Source organism: Chlorocebus sabaeus, chromosome 8 (assembly GCF_047675955.1).
Source record: "Chlorocebus sabaeus isolate Y175 chromosome 8, mChlSab1.0.hap1, whole genome shotgun sequence".
In the NCBI taxonomy this organism is placed as follows: Eukaryota; Metazoa; Chordata; class Mammalia; order Primates; family Cercopithecidae; genus Chlorocebus; species Chlorocebus sabaeus.
In genome coordinates this window covers 72,182,542-72,204,261 of record NC_132911.1, presented here as the reverse complement: position 1 = coordinate 72,204,261, position 21,720 = coordinate 72,182,542, and the positions used below count along the sequence as shown (strand labels likewise).

Genomic DNA, 21,720 nt, shown 5'->3' with positions numbered 1-21,720 from the left:
AGGGCAGGTTTTAAGCAAATGATCTCTGAGTCATTTTTTGCTATCACACTGCACCAAAGACGCTGGGCAGCCAGTGACAGAGAAGGAGGTCAGACAGGATCTCCGCAGAGGCAAGGTGAAAGAAGAAATCTCAAAATCAGGTATCAGAGTGGGGTGAAGCTGAAGCAGCTTTCATTGATGATAAAGTGGTGGTCAAGAGAAAACTGACTCTGAAAAATAAAGCCTTCACCTTCATAAGCAACATGCAATGAAACAGACTTAAAACTTGCCCAAACCTTCTTTCTACAGTGCCTACAACAGACAAATTATTTAATAAATATCTAACAGAGGGAGAAGAGAGCCCCTCAAATATCAAGTTAAGTTAGCAACTTTCATACTACAATTTTTAAAATACTGTTTCAGGTTCATTGAGAGGAGAGGCTGAGTGTTGATCAGGAAAGGATGCAAAAGGAAGACCGATAGTAGCAGAACAATTTTCTGCTGTCCTGAGCAACTGAATATCAGCCTCAATTTGTGGTCCAAGTCAGCAAAATCAGCACTATGAATGTAACTTCACCCAGACCCCACAGATGACATAGCAGCAAACACATGCTCTTACACAAGTATCCTCTTTAGGGGTTTCACTCCCTACTGCAATCGGATTATCAAAATATTCTTTCAAACTATATTTGGTATTTTCCCCCAGAGGAATCCTATGAAATACAACTATCTATATCTCGTTATATTTCCAGTGATGTTTCCGTTCCAGTATGTTAGCAACCCTGTAAATTACAGCAGCCATCCCCTCACCTACCTCTGGACTGAAGTGCCCTAAAATCACTCAGGGCTATCTGGCCCACTTTTATTGCCTTGTGTATTAGTACTGTATAGATTGTGAACTCAATTCATAGTCCCACAGGTTGGCTACCACTTTAGACTGGCTTAGGAGAGCTAGCTCCTTAGACATACATAAAGAATATGTTTCCTGACCAGGTACAGTGGCTCACGCCTATAATCTCAGCACTTTGGGAGGCTGAGGTAAGAGGATCGCTTGAGCCCAGGAGATTGTAGAAAAATGAAAAGTGCATCAGGAACCAAGAGGAAACATTAAGCTTACCAACATGTGTGTAAATTAGAGTCACTAAAGAAGAAAACAAAGGGTCAGATAAATATTTCTAAAATAATGGCTAAAAACTTCCCAGATTTGATGAAAAATTTAAACTATAGATTCAAAAAGCTCAACTATAAATAAGAAATGTACAACCATCCCCACACCTAAATACATCGTTGAACTACTGAAAGAAAAACACAAAGAGAAAATCTAGAAAGCAGCAAAAAAGAGAAAAATGTCCCATCGTATAAAGTATAATAACCATACAATTATAGCAGATGCCTTATCATCAGAAACAATGGAAGCCATAAGGTAGTAGAATGACATATTCAAAGCGCTGACTGAGAAAAAAATCTATCAGTCAAAAAGTTCTATGTCCAAGTAAAATTATCCTTCAGAAATGAGGGCAAAATAAAGACATTTGCAGATTTAAACAAAACAAAAACAAAAAAAAAGACTGAGCAAAGTCATTGCTAGTAGAAATGACTTACAAGAAGTACTAAGGGCTGAAAAGTCTAATATCAGAGTCAAATACACAGGAAGAAATAAGAGCACCAGAGATGGTAAATATTTACATAAATATAAAAGACTGCAGAAAAATATAGAAAGCAATAATTGTAACACTGTATTGTGAAGTTTATAACATATATAATGTAATATATATGGCAATAATAGCACAATAGAGAAGAGATGAAATGGAACATTTTCCATTTCTATTCAGGAAATATTATAGCCAAATTTCCCCTATATTTAAGTGGAATTAGGTCAGTATTAACCTAACATGGATTTGATATGTTAAGATGCATATTGTAGTTCCTAGCGCAATCACCAAAAAAACTGCTAATAATACAGTTTAAAAATTGAGAGGAATCAAAATGGTACACAAAAAATGCTTCATTGACACAAAAGTAGGTGGTAAAAGAGGAACAAAGAAACAAACAAAAAAGACACCTAGGAAAAAATAATAAAATGGCACATGTAAATGCCATATTGATAATTACATTAAAAACAAACAAAATGAGGACCCCAGAGACTGTCAGACTGGATAAAAAGCAGACCCAACAATATGCCATCTGCCAGAGACATTTTAAAGATCCTAAATGGCTTGTAAGTAAAATAACAGAAAATGATATAACATATAAAGATAGTAAGAGAGCTATCACAGCTATAATATTATTAGGAAAAATAGACTTTAACAGAAGAAATACCACAGGGACAAAGAAGACCTCATGATGATAAATAGAAATATGAATATAACAATTATGAATGTGTGCATATCTAACAGAGTCCCAAAATACAGCAAACAAAAATGGACAGAATTAAAGGGTAAAATAGATAATTTAATTATACATGGAGATTTCAATATCTCATTCTCAATAATTGGATCATTAAACAATATGAATAATATGAATAGTAATTCATAGCATTGTCAATGCATATAATTCAAAGCATTGTCAATATATATGAATATTATTATTCACATCATATAATATGAACTAGAAATATAATAAAAGTTATCCAACATAAGAAAGAACATCTACCAAAAAAATCGATAGCAAACATCATACTTAATGCAGAAGGACTAAATGTTTTCCTACTGAGATTAGAAATATGGCAGGGGTACCCGCTCTTACCACTTTTATTCAACACTATACTGAAGGTTCCAGCCAGTGCAATAAGGCAAGAAAAAAAAATAATTCATCCACAATGGAAAGGAAGGAGTAAAATCATCTTTATTATCAGATAATTGATCCTATATGCAAAATACCCTAAACAAGCTACAAAAGAACTACTTAACAAATACATAAATTTAGATTGCAGGACACAAGATCAATAAACAAAAGCCAATTAAATTTCTATATATTAGCAATGAACAATTTTAAAATGACATTAAGATAATTTCAATCACAATAGCATCAAAAGGGGAAAAACAAAGGGAAAAAAAAATAAGTACAAGACCTGAATACAGATTTCTCACATATGACAATAAAAGGATGGTCATAACAGAAAAAAAATGTAATAAATTAGACTTCATCAAAATTTAAAACTTCTGATTTTAAAAAGATGATATTTTAAAAGCGAACAGACAACACTGGGAGGAAATATTTGCATATTATATATCTGACATAGGACTTAGCTCTGAAATAACAAACATTTATAGCTCAATATAAAACAAACATCCCAATTTTTAAACGGGTAAAAGATTTGAATAAACATTTCACTAAACAAGACATGAAGAGTTAATAAGCACATGAAAGCATGCTTAATGTAATTAGTCACTGGCAAAATACAAATTTAAACTACCATGAGATAGTGCTACACACCCACTAGCATGGCTATAATCAGAAAAACTGAAAATGCCAAGTGTTGGCAAAGATATAGAGAAACTGGAATCCTCATGCATTGCCAGTAAATACGGCACAGTCACAATGACAAATAGTTTGGCAGTTTCTTAATTAGTTAAACATGAGCTTATCATACAACACAGGCATCAATTCCACTTTTAATGTCACCCAAAAGAATAAAAACATTATGTCCATTCAAATACTTGAACATAAATGCTCATAACAGCATTATTTATAGGAGCCCAAACTGGATCCAGACCCAATTTTCATTAACTGGCAAACAGATAAACAAAATACAGCATATCCATACAATAGAATAGTATTTTGCAATTAAAATGAATGAAAATGGTCCTGGCTAACACGGTGAAACCCCGTCTCTACTAAAAAATACAAAAACTAGACAGGCGAGGTGGTGGGCGCCTGTAGTCCCAGCTACTCGGGAGGCTGAGGCAGGAGAATGGCGTAAACCCGGGAGGCGGAGCTTGCAGTGAGCTGAGATCCGGCCACTGCACTCCAGCCTGGGCGACAGAGCAAGACTCTGTCTCAAAAAAAAAAAAAAAAAAGAGAATGAAAATGGATCTATTCTATAGCAAGAATGAACTTTGAAAACATTTTACTAAGTGAAAGAAGTCAGGCACAAAAGATTGCATTGTATGATTCCACTTACATAAAATCTCCAGAAAAGGCAATCTATAGGGATGAAAACAAATCAGTGTATGCCTGGTGCTAATGGTGGGAACAGAGATAGGCTGGAAAGGGACATGGAGGTCTTTCCGAGGTGACAACAATGATCTAAAACTGAATTTGGGGGATGCCTGTACAACTCCACACTCTGCTCAATATCACTGAATCGCACAATTATAATCTGCTCTTCACTAGCGATTAGTTTGCCCATGACAGTCAAAATACGCATTTATTTGTGCTAAGCTAAAGAAATTAAACACATATTTTTGTTGTTTTTATGAAAACAAAATAAGAAATGTATGTAGGAGAAAGGTTAAATTTTACACTTATTTTCTACCATATCCACGATTTGCTTCCTTCCTGTTACTGCCCTACTTACAGCTCTCTCAGCAGAAGTAAAGGACGCCCTACGGAACTGGGGCTATAAAGCAGTGATGAACTCTGGCAGAAGCCTCTCTCACTAGGAATCTCACTAGGAACCTGTGGGGTCTCACAGATAATTCATTATCAACCACGAGGGGGCATTAGTGGTACTTCCCCAAACACAAGCTGATCCCAGCTCTCACTTTTATTTTTATCAAAGGACTCTTGCTTCCTCACCTGGGGATGCTAACAGAGGTATCCCACAGATTTTTACACCATATTGATGCTATTCCTTGGTTCTCACTGGACCTAACAACACATATCAACATACAGTAACACATAAATATACACTTACCAAAAGAAATGTCCGAATTGTTCTTATTTTGTTGAGTTCAAGAAGTAATTTTTGTGCCTTCTCATGGTTACTACAATATTCATCATATATACGAAATTTGTCTTTCTGTGAATTCATGTAAAAATAAATTAGTCATTTAATTCAGCATTCTGCAATTTTAACCTATGTGATATGCATAAAGAAGCTTCAGAGTGCTTATTACATTTTAAGAGCTATACTGCGTGTATACAGCTATATATAAATTTTATTTATTTTCCCTGGCCCATGAAGAATAGCCTAGAAAGGGAGATAGACATACATCAGTTATACTCTATCATGAGGAATTCAAGTGGACAAATGAACCAAAGGGCGGCAAAGCACAGAAAAGAGAGGGCTGAGCTTTGTCATGAGGATTCAGTTACAGCTTAAAAAGAGGAAGAAATTACATACATATTCTTGCTGTTATTTATGAAAACTGAATAAAGACTGTATGCAGAAGAAAGGTCAATCAATCTGAGCAAGGTCCAGGTATATAAATCCATGATTCCTAGGCAGGGAGAGGGAAGAAAGTCATTTAGGTGAAGGCAAAAGCAAGTGCCAGATCATATAGAAATAGAGAAACACAGGACCCTGTGGTTCATATACACCAGTCTAGACAGTTGTGCTTAAGAGAGACACTAACAACCTGAAGAATATCTAGCAACAAGCAACTAAGAGAATGACAGACCCTGAAGACACCACGTCTGAGAGGTTGTTTCAGAGAGTCATATTTGTAGGTATAGAAAAGTCAGGAAATCACGAACACTTTCAAACAGTGTTATGTTGTAAAGGACTGACAGTCCTATGTAGCTCCAAATATAAAACTAGGAGCTTTAGGTGGATATTGCAAGGGCAGTGATGGGCAGATGTTGAATCATCATGGAGATTTTCTAACAGAGCTGTCACTAAAGTAGGAACAAAATAAACAGCCTTCATAGATAAATAGGAGATATTCTTTTAAAACAAGAGGATTTGTACCATCATGATCTCTAAGCTCCCTTCTATTTGTAAGATTTTCTCAAAGTGCCTTATCATCAAAAGAGTACCAATAAAAGAAAGACACAAAAAATGTATTGATCAAATATTAGAACAAAAGCGAAGCGTGCCCACTGAAATTTTAAAGGCACGCATTTAGAGACATTAAGTGCTACTTTCTCTAACCAGCAGAAAATGTATTGAATCACTTATCTCAAGAAATGATACGAGCCAGAAAAATAAAATAAACTTCAGAAATAGTTTAGCTAAATTCAGGGATGACAGATTCATAAAGTGTTACTAAGGAAATGGATGTCAGGGCGCAAGATTCCCAGGCACAGACCCGGACTGAGAGCGCAACTACTCCAGCTGGCAGAAGATTCTGATTCTTTTGATTCTTTCGTGAAAGAAAGCAGGCTTAAGTGAGTGGACACAAACACCCGTGGCTTCCAGCTGTGCCCAAGAAAAACACAGCTTGATCTTCCTATACCCCATGAGCCTCTCCTTTTAATATAATTATTCTTATGACATATTTTCTGATTATAAAAAGAACATAGAGCTTGCTCACTACATAAAGACACATTTTGAAACTACTATCAAAACCTTTCTAAAAGACTAGATGGAAAATTAAAAACACACAAAATTTGATTTCTATGACTAAATACCCTTACACATTTTTAAACAAAACATTAATTGTCTAGCATTTTGATAAATACATGGATTTATACTGGTATTCTCAAAATTAGCATCAATGCAATGGTATAAAATATCAGCACTCTCTCTCTTTTCTTTTTTTTTTTTTTTTTTTTTGGTGTGAATGCCGTTTAGTTCTGAAAACAATTTTCACTACACAGGTGTCTTTTTATTTTGCAAATTAATTGCATAAATAATTTCAGGCATTATATATAAAGAGATGAAAATGATCATATAGGCACAGGATGTATAATTTGAAACAACTGAATGCTGGCTGGTTATTGCATCTGCACTGCTCAGTACAATCTTCTGAGAAACCATCCTTGGGGAAAATTCCTGCTACTGGGTTTATTCAACTCCAGGTTTGTCACAAGTTGATTAACAAGGGAACATTCTGACTAATAAAAGGCTCATCGTGCCATTATAGGAGTGAGGATTTTCTGCCTCAAAAGAAAAATGCTCTATGTTTGAGAGAAACATAAAAATTCATTCATTATGAACAGCCTGAATATTCATTAGAATTCAAAGCTACAGAGGATGCGAAGAACTAACTTGTCGGGGAAAAGAAAAGGCTGTTTATTCTTCAGTAAAATGGATGATGTGAGGCACTCTCCCCTTTTCTGGCTCTAAGTGGAAGATTTCATTGGCCTTAAAAGACCCCAAACTTTTGGTGTCAGATTTTACTTCTAATACTGAATGCACACATACCACTATGCCAAGAGCTAAATCTTAAAATCTAGGGGAAAAGAACTTTAAAAATAAACAGAAATTTATCCTACAAAGTGAAGAAAGCAGGTTCCCACTTCTTGCTGAGCATTAGGTTCGGGGTGTAAGCATTCTTCCACGACTTTTAAGAATTCTTTATGTACTGCAAGGATGTCTTCAATGTTTGAGAACAACATCTGTAAATAAACAAATGTGTAAGTAAGCTCAGTAGTGAAGCAATTTTTTTAAGTCTATGATAGCATAGTATTCCGTCTCCAACCCGAAAACTGCACATCCATGCCTTCTTCCCACCTTGCCAGCAGAGCCTCAATTTTGTCTGGACGTCCCCTCCACGCCGCTGACACAACTCTGGGAACCATGAGCCCATGGCTGGCTCTCAAGGCAAGGCCTCGGTTGCCCAATCCAAGCCAGGTATCCCACTCCCTTCTCAAGGCTGGGCTGCATGGAAACCAGCAGAGTTACCAGCAGGCTTTTCTGGGAAAGGCATCTACGCTCCTAAGAAGGGCACACCAGAATGGACAGTCCTCTTTACCCTCTGGAAGGTGCCACATGTAGAAGTAAAACCTGGGACAGCTTGCAGAGTCATTCTGCAGCCACAGGAAGAGCCAGCTTGAGCACAAAGCTGATAACCTGGGTGGCAGTGATTAGCTGGAGAGGATGTAGCGACCTTGCTGGCCTCTCTGGGTCACAGGTGCTAAACCTTCTCCTCTGTCTGGAGGACATGTAAGCCAAAGTGTCTTCAATTCAATTTGAGTAAGAGGTTTCTTCAGCTTACAATCAAAAGCAAGCTAACTAAAATATTCTCCTGGGAGGAAAAGTTAAAAGTTAGGCATTTTACTCATGGGGAAATAGAGTCAGAAGAACCTTTAAAAATCCTTAGAATGTTCTGTATTTCCAGCAAAATAAAACAGTAAGTTAGCATCATAAATATCAGGAATAGTACATAAAATTTAAATGAATAATCATTATAGTATAATTAATTTTCATTCACCATCTTTTTTTTTTCAAAACTGTTCACAATTTTCCTTCCTTGCAGTTTAAAAGAAACAATTATACATCTGTTTCTGAATTAAGGATATTATGTGGAGTGAACCATTGAAATCTTTTGTTCTTTAGTGATCACAGAGACTGGAAGTCATGTTTGCCCACATCCTGCCTTCCTGAGCCACCTCTAACAATCCTCTTATATGGCTCAGTTCCCTCCTTCTCAAAGACATTGAGGTTCTTAGCCTCCTATTTATTTATTTATTTAGAGACAGAGTCTCACTCTTGTTGCCCAGGCTGGAATGCAATGGCGCAATCTCAGCTCATCACCACCTCCGCCTCCTGGGTTCAAGCGATTCTCCTGCCTCAGCCTCCAGAGTAGCTAGGATTATAGGCATGCGCCACCACGGCTGGCTAATTTTGTATTTTTAGTAGAGACAGGGTTTCTCCATGTTGGTCAGGCTGGTTTTGAACTCCTGACCTTGTGTGATCCTCCCACCTTGGCCTCCCGAAGTGCTGGGATTACAGGCGTAAGCCACCACACCCGGCCACCTCCAATTTATTTTTCTTCCTCTGCCCAAATGTTACCAAGGCCTTGGTTAAAAAAAAAAAAAAAAAAAAAACTCTATGACTTCTCTGTCATCCTCTTAATCTCCCATCTCTTTTCCTAAGCCCTGTTTCTCCTTTTTAAAATTATTACCAATACAACTGACGGGCACAGCAACTTGTAGTGGAACTGTCGATCAACTGAAGGGCTGTGAAGTACCGTAAAGTACCATGGCACCAGCAAAATTTATCTGTAGGAAACTCGTGCTCAGGTTGGGGCCAATTGTACCTCCTCACCTTCACTGTTTCCTCTGTCACATTTTTGTCAACTTTTGATGCTGCACACTGGTTCATTCGGTGTAAGAATGCCTGCATGAAACAAGAAGACATTATGAAGTTAACATTAGGTTAATAAAATGACTGGGTGTTGAGCAGAATTAAACTAATTTTTTTACAACAAACCAAAGTGTAAAAATCAATTTGTTGAGTATAATTGTTTTGTTGTAACACAGAAACCCTTGTGCATTGCTGCTCCTATCTGGGAATTACACTTCCTTTACAATGTTGGGATAGGGCCAGAAATCATCAAGTATATGTAAATTAAATTTATCCACCAGGATCTCAAATTTGTGAAGTAAGCATTTAGAGTCAGATATTTCCTAAACTTCTAAGACTTGTAAAGCACAAGAAGACCAAAATTTAATGGAAAATGGCATTTCTAATAAAACAACAAAAGGGCCAGAGATTCTGAAGTGATCCTCTTTGAAATTAGAGATAGATAAATAGATAGAAGATAGGTATGTAGGTTGAGTGACTGATTGATAAAATAGATTATAGATAGATAGATAGATAGAAAGATAGATAGATACAGAGAGAGAGAGAGAGAGAGAGAGAGAGAGAGAGAGAGAGAGATAGACATCCCTGCCACTGATTCCCAGGAAGACACTTTAAGAAGGAATGAAAGAATTTCCTTTCCCCTCTATTGCCCACCCCCAGCCTTTTAAGAAGCCAGAATTTAAATTTCTGGGTTCAGGTCTGGGCTCTCCATACCTCTATGGTAGGCAAATAAGCCCTTTAGTAATTCAAAGATTTGGACTCTTCTCAGTGGTCATTAAGTTTTGACCAATGGCTAAATAGACTATTATTTTCACAAAGAAAAATATGAGTAGAATAATTTCATTATATTGAGCCTCAAAAAAGAAAGTTTAGGGGAGAAAAAGGAGAAAAGAATTTCCATCTAGCAAATTTGGTTTATGTCCTCAAGATACCATCTATTATCACCCTCAGGACATGGCTAAGAAGAGTATAAAATGGAACAACATTTCAGAGGGCAACTTGACATTATATTTCAAAATTTTAAATGGGTATTTCCAGCCAGTAGGGTGGCTCACATCTATAATCCTAGCGCTTTGGGAGTCCCAGGCAGGATACCTTAAGACCAGGAGTCTGAGGTCAGCCTCGGCAACACAGCAAGACCTTGTCTTTACAAAGATTGTTAAAGTTTGCTAGGTGTGGTGGCGCACACCTGTAGTCCTAGTTACTTAAGAGGCTGAGATGGGAGGATCACTTGAGCCCAGGAGTTTGAGGCTGCAGGGAGCCATGATCACACTCACCACTGTACTCCAGCTTGGGTGACAGAGTAAGATCCTTTCTCAAAAGATAAAAATAAAAACAAATGGGCATTTTCTTGACCCAGCAATACTACTTCTAGGACTTTGTTCTATGAAAAATATTCAAACAAGGGGATTCATTGTATTTATTACCAAAGTGGAAAAATTGGAAACAATCTAAATGACCATCAATAAAAGAGTCATTAAACATATTATGATATATTCAAATTATAGACTACTATAGCAAAAGTGCAATCATAAATGGAATGTGATAAAAACTATATATACACGTACATGTGTATATGACAGATGTCTATAAAATGTTGTCTGTTGAAAAAAATTAAGTGGCATATTTGCTATATACATACATATATGCAGATGCATATGAATATATACAGATATACAAATGGATAATATCAGTGTGTGATAATATTGAGAAAACAGCAAGTGGCATTTCCCAAAATGCAATGGGTAGTTCACGTTAGGTAATAGGAAATTGACCTTTGTACACTTTCTAATTTCTGTAGTTTTTAGCTATAAGCATGTTATAACTTATATCAAAAGAGGAACAAGACTATTTAAAATAAACCAAATGAGCCACAAGATCTCACTCCTAGCATGAACTTCAGAACCACATTTATTCCTGATTCAACCAGTTCATGTTTCAGATTCTGTAACTACCATGTCAGAGCAGAAGGAACAGCCTCAATTCTTCAACATCTGCGGAAATAAGTAAAATGAATATGTATTGGATGTCACTCCAATTTGTCTATTGGGAACAAGTGACATAATTTTTGAACTCTTATCTAAAATGAATGATAATTGGTGAAAAAAATTAGAATTTTCTAACTTTAGGCCAGGCGCGGTGGTTCAAGCCTGTAATCCCAGCACTTTGGGAGGCCGAGACGGGTGGATCACGAGGTCAGGAGATCAAGACCATCCTGGTTAACACGGTGAAACCCCGTCTCTACTAAAAAATACAAAAATCTAGCTGGGCGAGGTGGTGGGCGCCTGTAGTCCCAGCTACTCGGGAGGCTGAGGCAGGAGAATGGCGGGAACCCGGGAGGCGGAGCTTGCAGTGAGCTGAGATCCGGCCACTGCACTCCAGCCTGGGCGACAGAGCGAGGCTCCGCCTCAAAAAAAAAAAAAAAGAAAGAATTTTCTAACTTTAAGTGCTCAGGTTATTAGTATTATTATGTTTAATTTTTTGCTTTAGTTTTGTTTTTCTTGAATATTTTCCACATACTCATTGCAAAAATGTTCTTTATATCATTCCATTTACTCTTAAAATAACATGGTGGTTTATTTGCCTAGTTTACATAGTTTACATTTCGTATTGACCACATAGTAAACAGGTAACCTCTCGTGCAAGCAAAGCTTAAACTTCACCTCTACATTTATAAACCTTTTCTTCATAAACTGAACTCAGTCACATGCTGAAATGGATAAATTAAAGTGAGGAAGCAGTAACAATGAATCAAAATATGAGTTAGAAGGGAACATACAAACTAAGAAAGTAAACCATGTCTTTATCTGATTTTTTATCTTCTTATTCTCCGTGACAATATGGAACTTTTTGTTTAACTGTATATGAAAGGAAATCTGGAACTTGTTAGCATTTCTGACCAAGTATTTCTTTTTCCCAAGGTCCTCATTTTATACAACAGTGAAGGCAGATTTTAGATGTTTGCTGAGAACGCAAATTCATGAAAACTTAAGAGGTTAAATCATTAAAACCTAAGAGGTTTAAATCTTCCTTCCTAAAGCTAGGAATAAATAGGTAATTTCAAAATCACCCTTTAACAACCAGTATCTATAGTGCCCTTTCAGACTCTGTTAATTGGCACATTTAATCCTCCTTATATCAATCAAAGAAGCATCAGTAGCCTAGTCACAAAAATACATGAAGGATTCTATACATTGTTTTATCTCTGCATTCATTCCCACTTGTCCAAAATTTCATCAGAATCAGATAATATTCATCTTGACACACATATATTTGAAATCGAGCTGTGGAAAATAGCTTTTTATGCTAGTGGGTTTCAAATTTTTTCTTGTGTTTAAGACTTGGAGAGTTTCCTCCAAATGCAGATTCCTATCCCCAGAGGTCTGATTCAGCAGATTAATTTAGGACCCAGAAATCTGCATTTTGAGCAGGACCTCTAGGTGATTCTGATGTAGTTGGTCCAGAGATCATCTTCTGATGAACATTTCTTTATGTTTATTCTTTCAAAGACTAAAAAAAAAAAAAGCAGACTTTGAGAAATAAATGAGTCTTAATAGGAATATCGGATTTACTTGTTTCACTTTGACTTTTAACTCAATGTCAAACAGCAGTTGTTTCTATACAACATACTCTCACCCAACAACTTGGAATGCTGGTACCCTGCAGAGGACACGCCTCCCACCCATGAAAATCACAGTCAAGGCTGCATTTAACTGGTCGCAATAATCTCTGAAGGGTAGGGAGATGCATACACAACACAGATGAGTCAAAGACAGGCTAAGTTGCGTTCAGAGGAAGTGAAGCTCTCGTAGATCCCCCTCGGAGGACCTTTCAGCTTGCACGTGTGTGAGCATGTGCTCTGTTCACCAGCATTCCTCTAACAATGGCTCCACGAAAAATATTTCTAGATTTCACTCTAGTCATGAACGTTTTCCCAGAGTACTCTTTATTTTCTCTTTAACTTGCTCCATATTATCTTGTATTTTTGGTAAATGCATATGATAAATATTATCCACCAATTAAAGTTTAATAAAGCTAAAAATGTCACCAATTTGCTATCAAGAATCAAAAGGAAGAAACTCATTTAGATGAAATAGGAAGATGACAGCAATCTCCCTTATCCGTGTCTGCCCATTTGTGCTGTTGCTAGTTGAAAAGTAAAGCAAAGCTCACCATGGGCTTCATTCTCAGAATGCATTTTCCTATGTTATGATTTCAACATACAAAATGATTTCTTTCAACATATTTTTGCCCTTTCCACTCTTTTCATCAGTCCAGGCACACACAGATCACTCTCAAAAGTCCTGCAGATTTTAACAATTTATACTTTTAATTCTAGATACCCAATGCCAATCTGAATTTCGTATCATACAGCACTAAACCTTATTACTCCAACAAATATTCTACATTCAAAATCCTGAATGTAGACTATTTAGCAGCACCCTGTCACCTTAAAGATTTGGCTATTTAATATGGATACAGATAGACAAATTGTGTATATAAAAGTGAAATAGGAAAAATTTAAGAGGGACCCCACCATTGCAGGAAAAAAGACTGTATTAATTTCATGAAAAGAAACGAGAAAAAAACAATAAGGGTAAATATTTTCCTTTTACCCTTTAACTTAAAACAATATTATCACATCACCGTTCTTTGGAAGATAAGGGCTTTGTCTGGTCCTAATAAACGAAAGAAGTTTGTCATTTGGGTTTGCATGAACACCTGGTTGGTATTGGCATCATTGGAATGGAGAAGACTGAAAGTGAAGAAGGTTTTGGGGTGGGAGAGTCAGAGTTTGTTCTGGACCTGTTGGGTCTCAGATTTCTATTGGGCGCCAGTGTGGAGATCATGAGTAGGGGGTTAGCCATTCCAACGTGAAGTTCTAAGGGAGGGATCAGGGCTTACAGTAAAAAGCCCTGATTGTCACTGGCACAAAGATGTAACTCAGGTAAAGCATATATAGAGAGAAGAAATGACCAGCCCTAGTCCATTGGAGACAGTGTGGAGACGGGGAAGACAAAAGGCACAAGGACAGGATCATTTTATATATTTGTTTACTGTCTATCTTCCACATTTGGATGGGAGCTTCATGAACACAGAGCCTATCGGCTTTGTCCCCTGGGATATCCCCAGCACCTACAGCAACATCTGACACTTGGTAAGTGCTCAATAAACTTCTGCAAAGACTGACGACTTTTGTTCTTAACTCAATGGTTTTCATTTATGAAGACCACCAGACTGCATTCCATTAATTTCCCTAGTGTATTAACTTCCCAAATATTCATTAACAACTTGGAATATAGGATAGCACATAATCTTTTCCTCTTCTATCACCATATGATGTGGTTTACCAGTCTTGATATTATTGACATTTGGAGCTAGATTAAACCTTTATTTAAATTAAAACCTTTGTAGTGAAGGACTGTCCTGTGCTCACAGGATATCTAGTAATCTCTTTCCCACTTGGATACAATGAACGATAATTATAAAATGATGTTACTTTGTTCCTACAGAGTATGAGCAGCATCTTTCCATCTTTGAAATAGATCGTGGTTTGTCCCTAAACTTCCATGACAACATTCAATCCACACAAAACTCCAGAAACTTACAGAATAATAAATCACTTGTTAGTAGTTCAGTAGTGTCTAAGACTCAGCCTCGTGGGCATCTATCACTCTACAAATCTTTAAAATATCCCACACCTGGATTACTTAAATGCCTAAAGAGATTGCAGTGATTCCCAAACAGCATGTCTAAATCCCCAGTGAAAGCCTCTTGATTGTTGCTGTTTCCTTGCGATTCAGAAACAAAAGGATTTTTTGTGTCAGTTATTGAGAGTCTAGTATCTGCTCAATTTCCCACCAAAAGATGTTTTACTCTTTTTCAGACCAATTATTAATTCAAAATGAATATCACTATCATCTCAGAGCTTAGGTGAAGATAATTTTTCATTATACCATCCAAATCAAAAAATAAAAATAAAAACCTCCCTTGGCTGGAACTTGACCAAGATGTGAAGATAACTACCACATTGTTATAGTGTATTCTATTTGACCTCAATATGACAAAAAACAAATATGAAAGAACTGCGTTCTTCAGGAATGTTCAGGGGAAATAATTCATCATTTGTCAGCATATGATGGGTACATTACATACAAGGCACAGAGTTGTGAAGATATTTAATACTTGGGTGACAGGACAGTCAAGAGTAAAACTGAACAGAAGATGAAACAGAAATCAGGACCGTTATTGATAGAATTACAGTTACGCATAAAATTACTAAAATCAAAGGTGAAAGTTAGTGAGATGGCTGCAGTGAAATACTATAATAAATGCCACCTTTTCTTAAGTGTGTTTTTTTGTTAATTTCTTAAATGTTTAATTTTGTTGTTGCGTTTAACTTCCAGTTTGTTTCTGCAGTCTTGAGTCCCACAAACTCATCTCACACCTCAGCCTATAAAATTATTATTTTAGCAGGATATTTTGCTTCCATTGGCCTAAAGCAATGAGTTGGTCTAAAGCAGAGTTCGAAAGCAGTACAGGAGTACAGGTAGATTTTAACACAGCACTATGTGGTTAAAACATTGATTCAGGCCTGGCGCAATGGCTCACGCCTGTAATCCCAGCACTTTTGGGCAGATCAGGAGGTCAAGTGATCGAGACCATGGTGAAACCCCGTCTCTAACAAAAATACAAAAAAATCAGCCGGGTGTGGTGGGGGGTGCCTGTAGTCCCAGCCACTCGGGAGGCTGAGGCAGGAGAATGGCGTGAACCCGGGAGGCGGAGCTTGCAGTGAGCCGAGATCACGCCACTGCACTCCAGCCTGGGGCACAGAGCAAGACCCCGTCTCCAAAACAAACAAACAAACAAAAATTGATTCAATTGCTAACATTTTTAAAAAATAGTAGTATTCATATAAAAGTCAATAATTACAGCCTCTCTTCAAACACTTGGAGAAAATTGACACAGGGCCTATCTACCTGAATAAGTTGGAGCTGAAGAAGTCACATGTTCCCTTAATTTTGCCACAGTCACCACTACTCCCTATCATCATGTACACCAAAGCTGAATGTTAATTGCCATGTATTCTAATAGTAATATTGTTATTTTTTTAAATACAAAGCCCATTTTACTTTTTTTTTTTTTTTTTTTGACTTGGGAATCTCTGTAGCCATAGCCATTTCCATTTCCAGCCATAGTCTTAAGGTTTTGTCAAGGTTCTTTTGACTCATAAATTTTTAATACTGATCATTCCAGAGTTCTAAGTTTTAAAATAGCATTTGATCTTGAAGTGCTTGAGTGAAAATGTACTCCCATGATCAGAGAAAAAAAAAGCTAAAACAAAAATACTTAAAAATAAACCTAAGAAAATTGGTGTGTTTTACTTAACTCTTAGTTCCCCGAGAATCTAAAATTAAGCGAGATATTTACTCTTAGAAGTGATATCTTTTGTTAGAGATAGCTCTGGTAGGCATGTATACAGCTAGTTTTCTCAGGGATTGAAACAATTCCATATTCTTTATTTAATTTTTTTAAATAAAGTAACTTCTTGGCAATAAATTCTTATTGGTGTATTCATTCCAAGTATCATTTGATTCATGAAGATCTTGGGTTCCTTGTATTGTTTTGGGTGATTGATGTCTCTTTCCTGAATGGTCAGGGATGCACCAAACCCTAGGGAGAAATCAGTTTCAAAAAGAACGAAGATTAGGAAGTGTATGATGTTTATAGTGGGCTGTTTGGAAGCTTTCAAAATTAACCCACCACCTTCCTCCCCGGACACACCTAGAAATACCCACTCAAACACATACAGATGCAGGATGTCTCCTCAGGGTGGAGTTCAGCTCTGTGGTGAGCATTTATGAGAGACCAGATGCTTTTAAGTCTCAGTTTCCTCACCCATTAAATCAGGTTAATAATCATATGTGCCTCACAGAGAGGTGGAGATGATTACACAGAGGTAATGATAGTTAGCACTTTGCAAAGTGCTAGCACACAAATAGGGCCCAATAAATGTTATCTGATATTTTTGCCACTGAGGCTATTATCACTATCCACTATTACTACATCCACAGCCATAGTCCCATTACTTCTACTGTGGTAATTATTACTAACACTAGAGAGAACAGAACTAAGGGGTAAGTTAAGGCCCCTTTCTCCTCCTTTCTGCTCCTATATTAACAGTAAATCAATCCAACAGACTCTAATTTTTGGAGAAGTCCTTGATATCAGAATAAGTATTATAATTCAAGGTATTGAGGTAAAAATTCTGTTTATTTTTTAACAATTGGATCTTCCACAATGTAGTGGATCTTTTCTGCTCAGATTCCCAGGCTAGCCCCCAGATGTTTGGTACACATGTCAATCTCTCTATTCATACATTTATCTTCCACCCATTTCAGAAATTTGGAGATTCACAAAGAGTAGAAGATACAAAAAGTTTATTAAGGATCAAACTCTAAGGTACTAATAGGGATTGTTGTCTATATCTTCAATCCTTGAAAGAACTTAGAGCACAAAGTATTAATAAAAATGGAAGAATGCATGTGAAGTTTGGTCAGACCACAGCTTTAATTTCAATGAGATGTCACAAGAACAAGGCATGGACCAGAAGCACACAGGCTGGAAGTAAAATGACAACCTCATCTGACAAGACCTCTACAGAAAAGCCAGGTTCAGAAAAGAAGACTATTCCTCTGGAAGCTGCCTTCTTCTGGGTGCTATCATCTCTTTACGGCACCAATGGAACACTTAAACAAAAATAATTTATAAGACAGGTTTACAAAATTTAAATTAAAATGTATTTATGTATCATAAGTCATTATACATGTAAAGAAACTTAATGTCAGATGAAAATAAACTTTTAACGAGGCTCAGAATTATAACAAAGAAATAAAGATATTTCATATATCCCACAATTTTTCTGGTATCATTTCATATAAAATTATGTTTCATGGTGTCAGCTGGTGAAAAACATGACACAAAATGGATTTCTAAATGCAGTTCAGAAGGTTACATGAACATAATTGTAACTTTTTTCTTAAAAGCTCTCTGTTAAATTGCCTTATTTTTAATATTATACAAATATTTATACAGAGATGCCAGTAGACAATTACGTCTCCCATATAATAATACTTCATATTGTGCTGGTCAGGAATTTACGTTGATATCAGATCACTTGAACAACACAGCACAATGAAAGAAAAGGGTAAGTGGGAAGTACAAAGTACATTGTATAGATAATAGTCTCAAGCACATATTTTTCTCTGGCACAGGAAACTGGTCATTTCCCGAATTTACAGTGCAGAACACTATTCCTGTTTTAGTCGTTATTCAAGAATGCAGTTCCCATGAAAAGGAAATGTAAGCAGTGGAGAAGGAAAAGTATTTAATGCTAGAAAACCCAGAGAAATGAATGAGGATACCAACCTGAAGATCTGTTGCTGCCCGATGGCCACTCCCCTCCTTCATCTCACACTCTGATCTAACTCACTGTGCAACCCATGAGGTATAAAAGAAAGATTTATAAACTGGTTTCATAATAAATGTTTATTTCAATTAACATGAATTTGTTGTATTCTTTAAACACATTTATTTTATGTATTAGTCCACTTCCATACTGCTGTGAAGACATACCCAAGACTGGGTAATTTATAAAGAAAAAGAGGTTTAATGGATTCACAGTTCCACATGGCTGAGGAGGCCTCACAATCATGGCAGAAGGCCAAGGAGGAGCAAAGACACATCTTACATGGCGGCAGTCAAGAGAGTGTGTGCAGGGGAATTCCCCTTTATAAAACCATCATGAGACTTATTCACTATCACCACAACAGTATGGAAAAGGCATGCCCCCATGATTCTATCACCTCCCACCGGGTCCCTCCCATGACACATGGGGATTATGTGAGCTACAATTCAAGATGAGGTTTGGGTGGGGACACAGCCAAACCATATCAACTTGTCTCCAACTTTTATACCTCGGAAACTTAGGCACTTACTTTATCGTTTCTTTAAAACTGACTTCTAAAATTGTCCACCATCATCCTTAAAACACATTTGACTGAAAATACATGTCAGTATCCTATGGCCCTTTCTGACTCACCTTATTCGCTCCTTCTCTCATGACCAAATATTGTCTTTACCCTCTTCATTCAACATATCACCCCTTCCTTAGTCTGCAATTTGTTTCCTTTCCTTTTCCATTTGACTCATACTCTATTCTTAAAAGGAATTAGTATAAAGTAACTAAAACGGTTAGTGCTGGGCTGATACGGACCAATTTAATAGATCAACGGCACAGGGACAGTCCAGGAAATATCCTGAGTATGTAGAATTTACTATTTGAAACAGGTAGCACTTCAAATCAGTGGGGAAAGAATGCCAGGTATTGGGACAGCAGGCAGTCCAGTTTGTAGTCTTTACCAAAATATGACAGAAGTCAGCAACATGAAGTGGTGAAGAGCTTTCTGGAGCCACTCTGCCTGGGTTTGAATCCCAACTCTGCCAACTACTAGATGTGTGACCACACAAGTAACTTTACCTCTCTGAGGCAGAGCTTCCATATTTGTAAGATAAGAGTAGTATGGTATCTACTCCTATAAACTTGCTATAAGGAATAAACAAGTTAATATAAGTAAAGTAACTGAGGGCTAGGCGTGGTAGCTCACACCTGTAATCCCAGCACTTTGGGAGGCCGAGGCGGATGGATCACGAGGTCAGGAAATCAATACCATCCTGGCTAACATGGTGAAACCCTATCTCTACTAAAAATACAAAAAATTAGCCAGGTGTGTTGGCGGGCACCTGTAGTCCCAGCTACTCGGGAGGCTGAGGCAGAAGAATGGTGTGAACCCAGGAGGCAGAGCTTTCAGTGAGCTGAGATCATGCCACTGCACTCCAGCCTGGGTGACAGAGCAAGACTCCATCTCAAAAACAAAAACAAAAACAAAAAAGTAACTGGTACATTGAGTGTCAATGTCTGTGTTTGCTGTTATTACTATTTTTTTTCCTATTTCTTATAACCAAATATCCTTCTTCAATGCTGTTTTCATTAAATAACAGCAAAATTTCTGAAGGAAGACCTTCCGAAAGGAGAACCATCCTTTTTTACATCATCCGCATAGCAAGCTATATCAATGACATTAATAACCAACTAGGAGGAACAACTATTGTATATGTATAAATATGTAAAACATTTTTAAACTGCTTTTAAGTCATTCATTACATTTTATTCATAATTTACTTTGTAAAAATCTGTGTAAGTGGTCAAATATCTGAAAGCATTTTCTTACAAATTCAAGAAATATGAGAAAAACTAAATAAGCTCAACTGTGAAAATCTGGGATAACAATTATTATCAATAATCCTTTTATGTTTCAAAAATCAAGAAAAAATAAAATATGGAACATCATAAATACTTCTACATACTTCATGAATTAAATAGCAGCCAACAAAATGCTCCTAATGAGTTCATTTCCATGAATATTGGCTTGCAGCTCCGTTGACAGCTGAATATTCATGAGGCAAGTTAGGTACAAATAAACAAGGAAACTTTTACTTCCACAGGAAAAAAAAAAAAGCTATGATAATTAGCAAATATTTTAAGCACTTTTTTTCTGACCTGGGTTATGAAACTTAACCATCAAAAAAATTTAGTGTCTGTCTATATAGCTTTGTCTATGAGTTTTGTTACATAACCACAAAGATGCAGCAGACTTGTTCAACTACTGCAAAATCCCAAATACCCCTAACATCAACAGTTTTCTTGTTCCACAGGATCTGAATCACCTCAGGTACTCAATAAGCAACCTTTTGGGGATGTAAATGAAACCTTCCCTAGGCTGGGTGTGATAATCTGGTTTAGGGCAATTATTTGCAGAGTTTAAAGCTTAAACGTGCGCATAATATGTAAAAGGTCATGGTAAATTGAAATCTAATCTGAACTAGGTTCAATATTGGGGGGTATAGTCTGGACGCCCCAAGAGGCTCAGCAAGTAGACTCCAGGCAACAGTGACAGGATTCACTCTAGGGAGATGGCATATAGTAGCTGGTCACTGGTCTAAAGGTGACCCCGATGGATGCTGCTTGAGGTGGAGTAGGAATAAAAATGGTTGTGAAGAAAGGTTAGCATCTAATAGGATATAATTGACTTCTTCCAAATGCAGTGGGATTTAGGTTTCGGCCCCAGGCCTGATTAAAAAAAACTGGAATAAAAATCAAAAGTGAGGATAGAATCTAATTGTATAGAGTGGATGGCCACTGTTGAGACAGGTTAAACTGCATCTCAGTGGGGAAACTGGTGCCTCCCTTCATCCCAGGATACCTAATTTAGGACAGCAAAACTAATTCCAGACCATGCCTGCTGGGGAAGAGGAGGCTCCTCTTACCCTCCAGCTTAGCCAGGGCTGCACCAGGGCAGTGGGGGAGGCTGAGCATACAAGAGCTTAGAGGACCAGCAAACTGCTAATGAGTTGCTCTCTGCAGGTCAACTGTAAACTTGTACATTCTGGTCAAAGAATAATGGCAGGAATTGAATTTTAAAATGCATATTCAACAATATATCCCAAAATCAACTGAGGGTGAGTGTCCCACTGGGAAACTAATG

At 37.1% G+C, this 21,720-nt stretch overlaps 1 protein-coding gene across 2 annotated transcripts in view; it reads right to left on the bottom strand.

The window, feature by feature from the left end:
• The window catches only part of PREX2 (phosphatidylinositol-3,4,5-trisphosphate dependent Rac exchange factor 2), a 287,857-nt gene that overhangs the window by 217,612 nt on the left and 48,525 nt on the right, over positions 1–21,720 (bottom strand). For both annotated transcript variants that reach the window (XM_008000802.3, XM_008000803.3), the window contains exons 2-4: positions 9,077–9,148; positions 7,303–7,425; positions 4,838–4,942 (exon numbers count right to left, since the gene is read on the bottom strand). In XM_008000802.3, the coding sequence (XP_007998993.2) occupies positions 4,838–4,942; positions 7,303–7,425; positions 9,077–9,148 (300 nt within the window). The remainder of the gene's footprint in view (positions 1–4,837; positions 4,943–7,302; positions 7,426–9,076; positions 9,149–21,720) is intronic.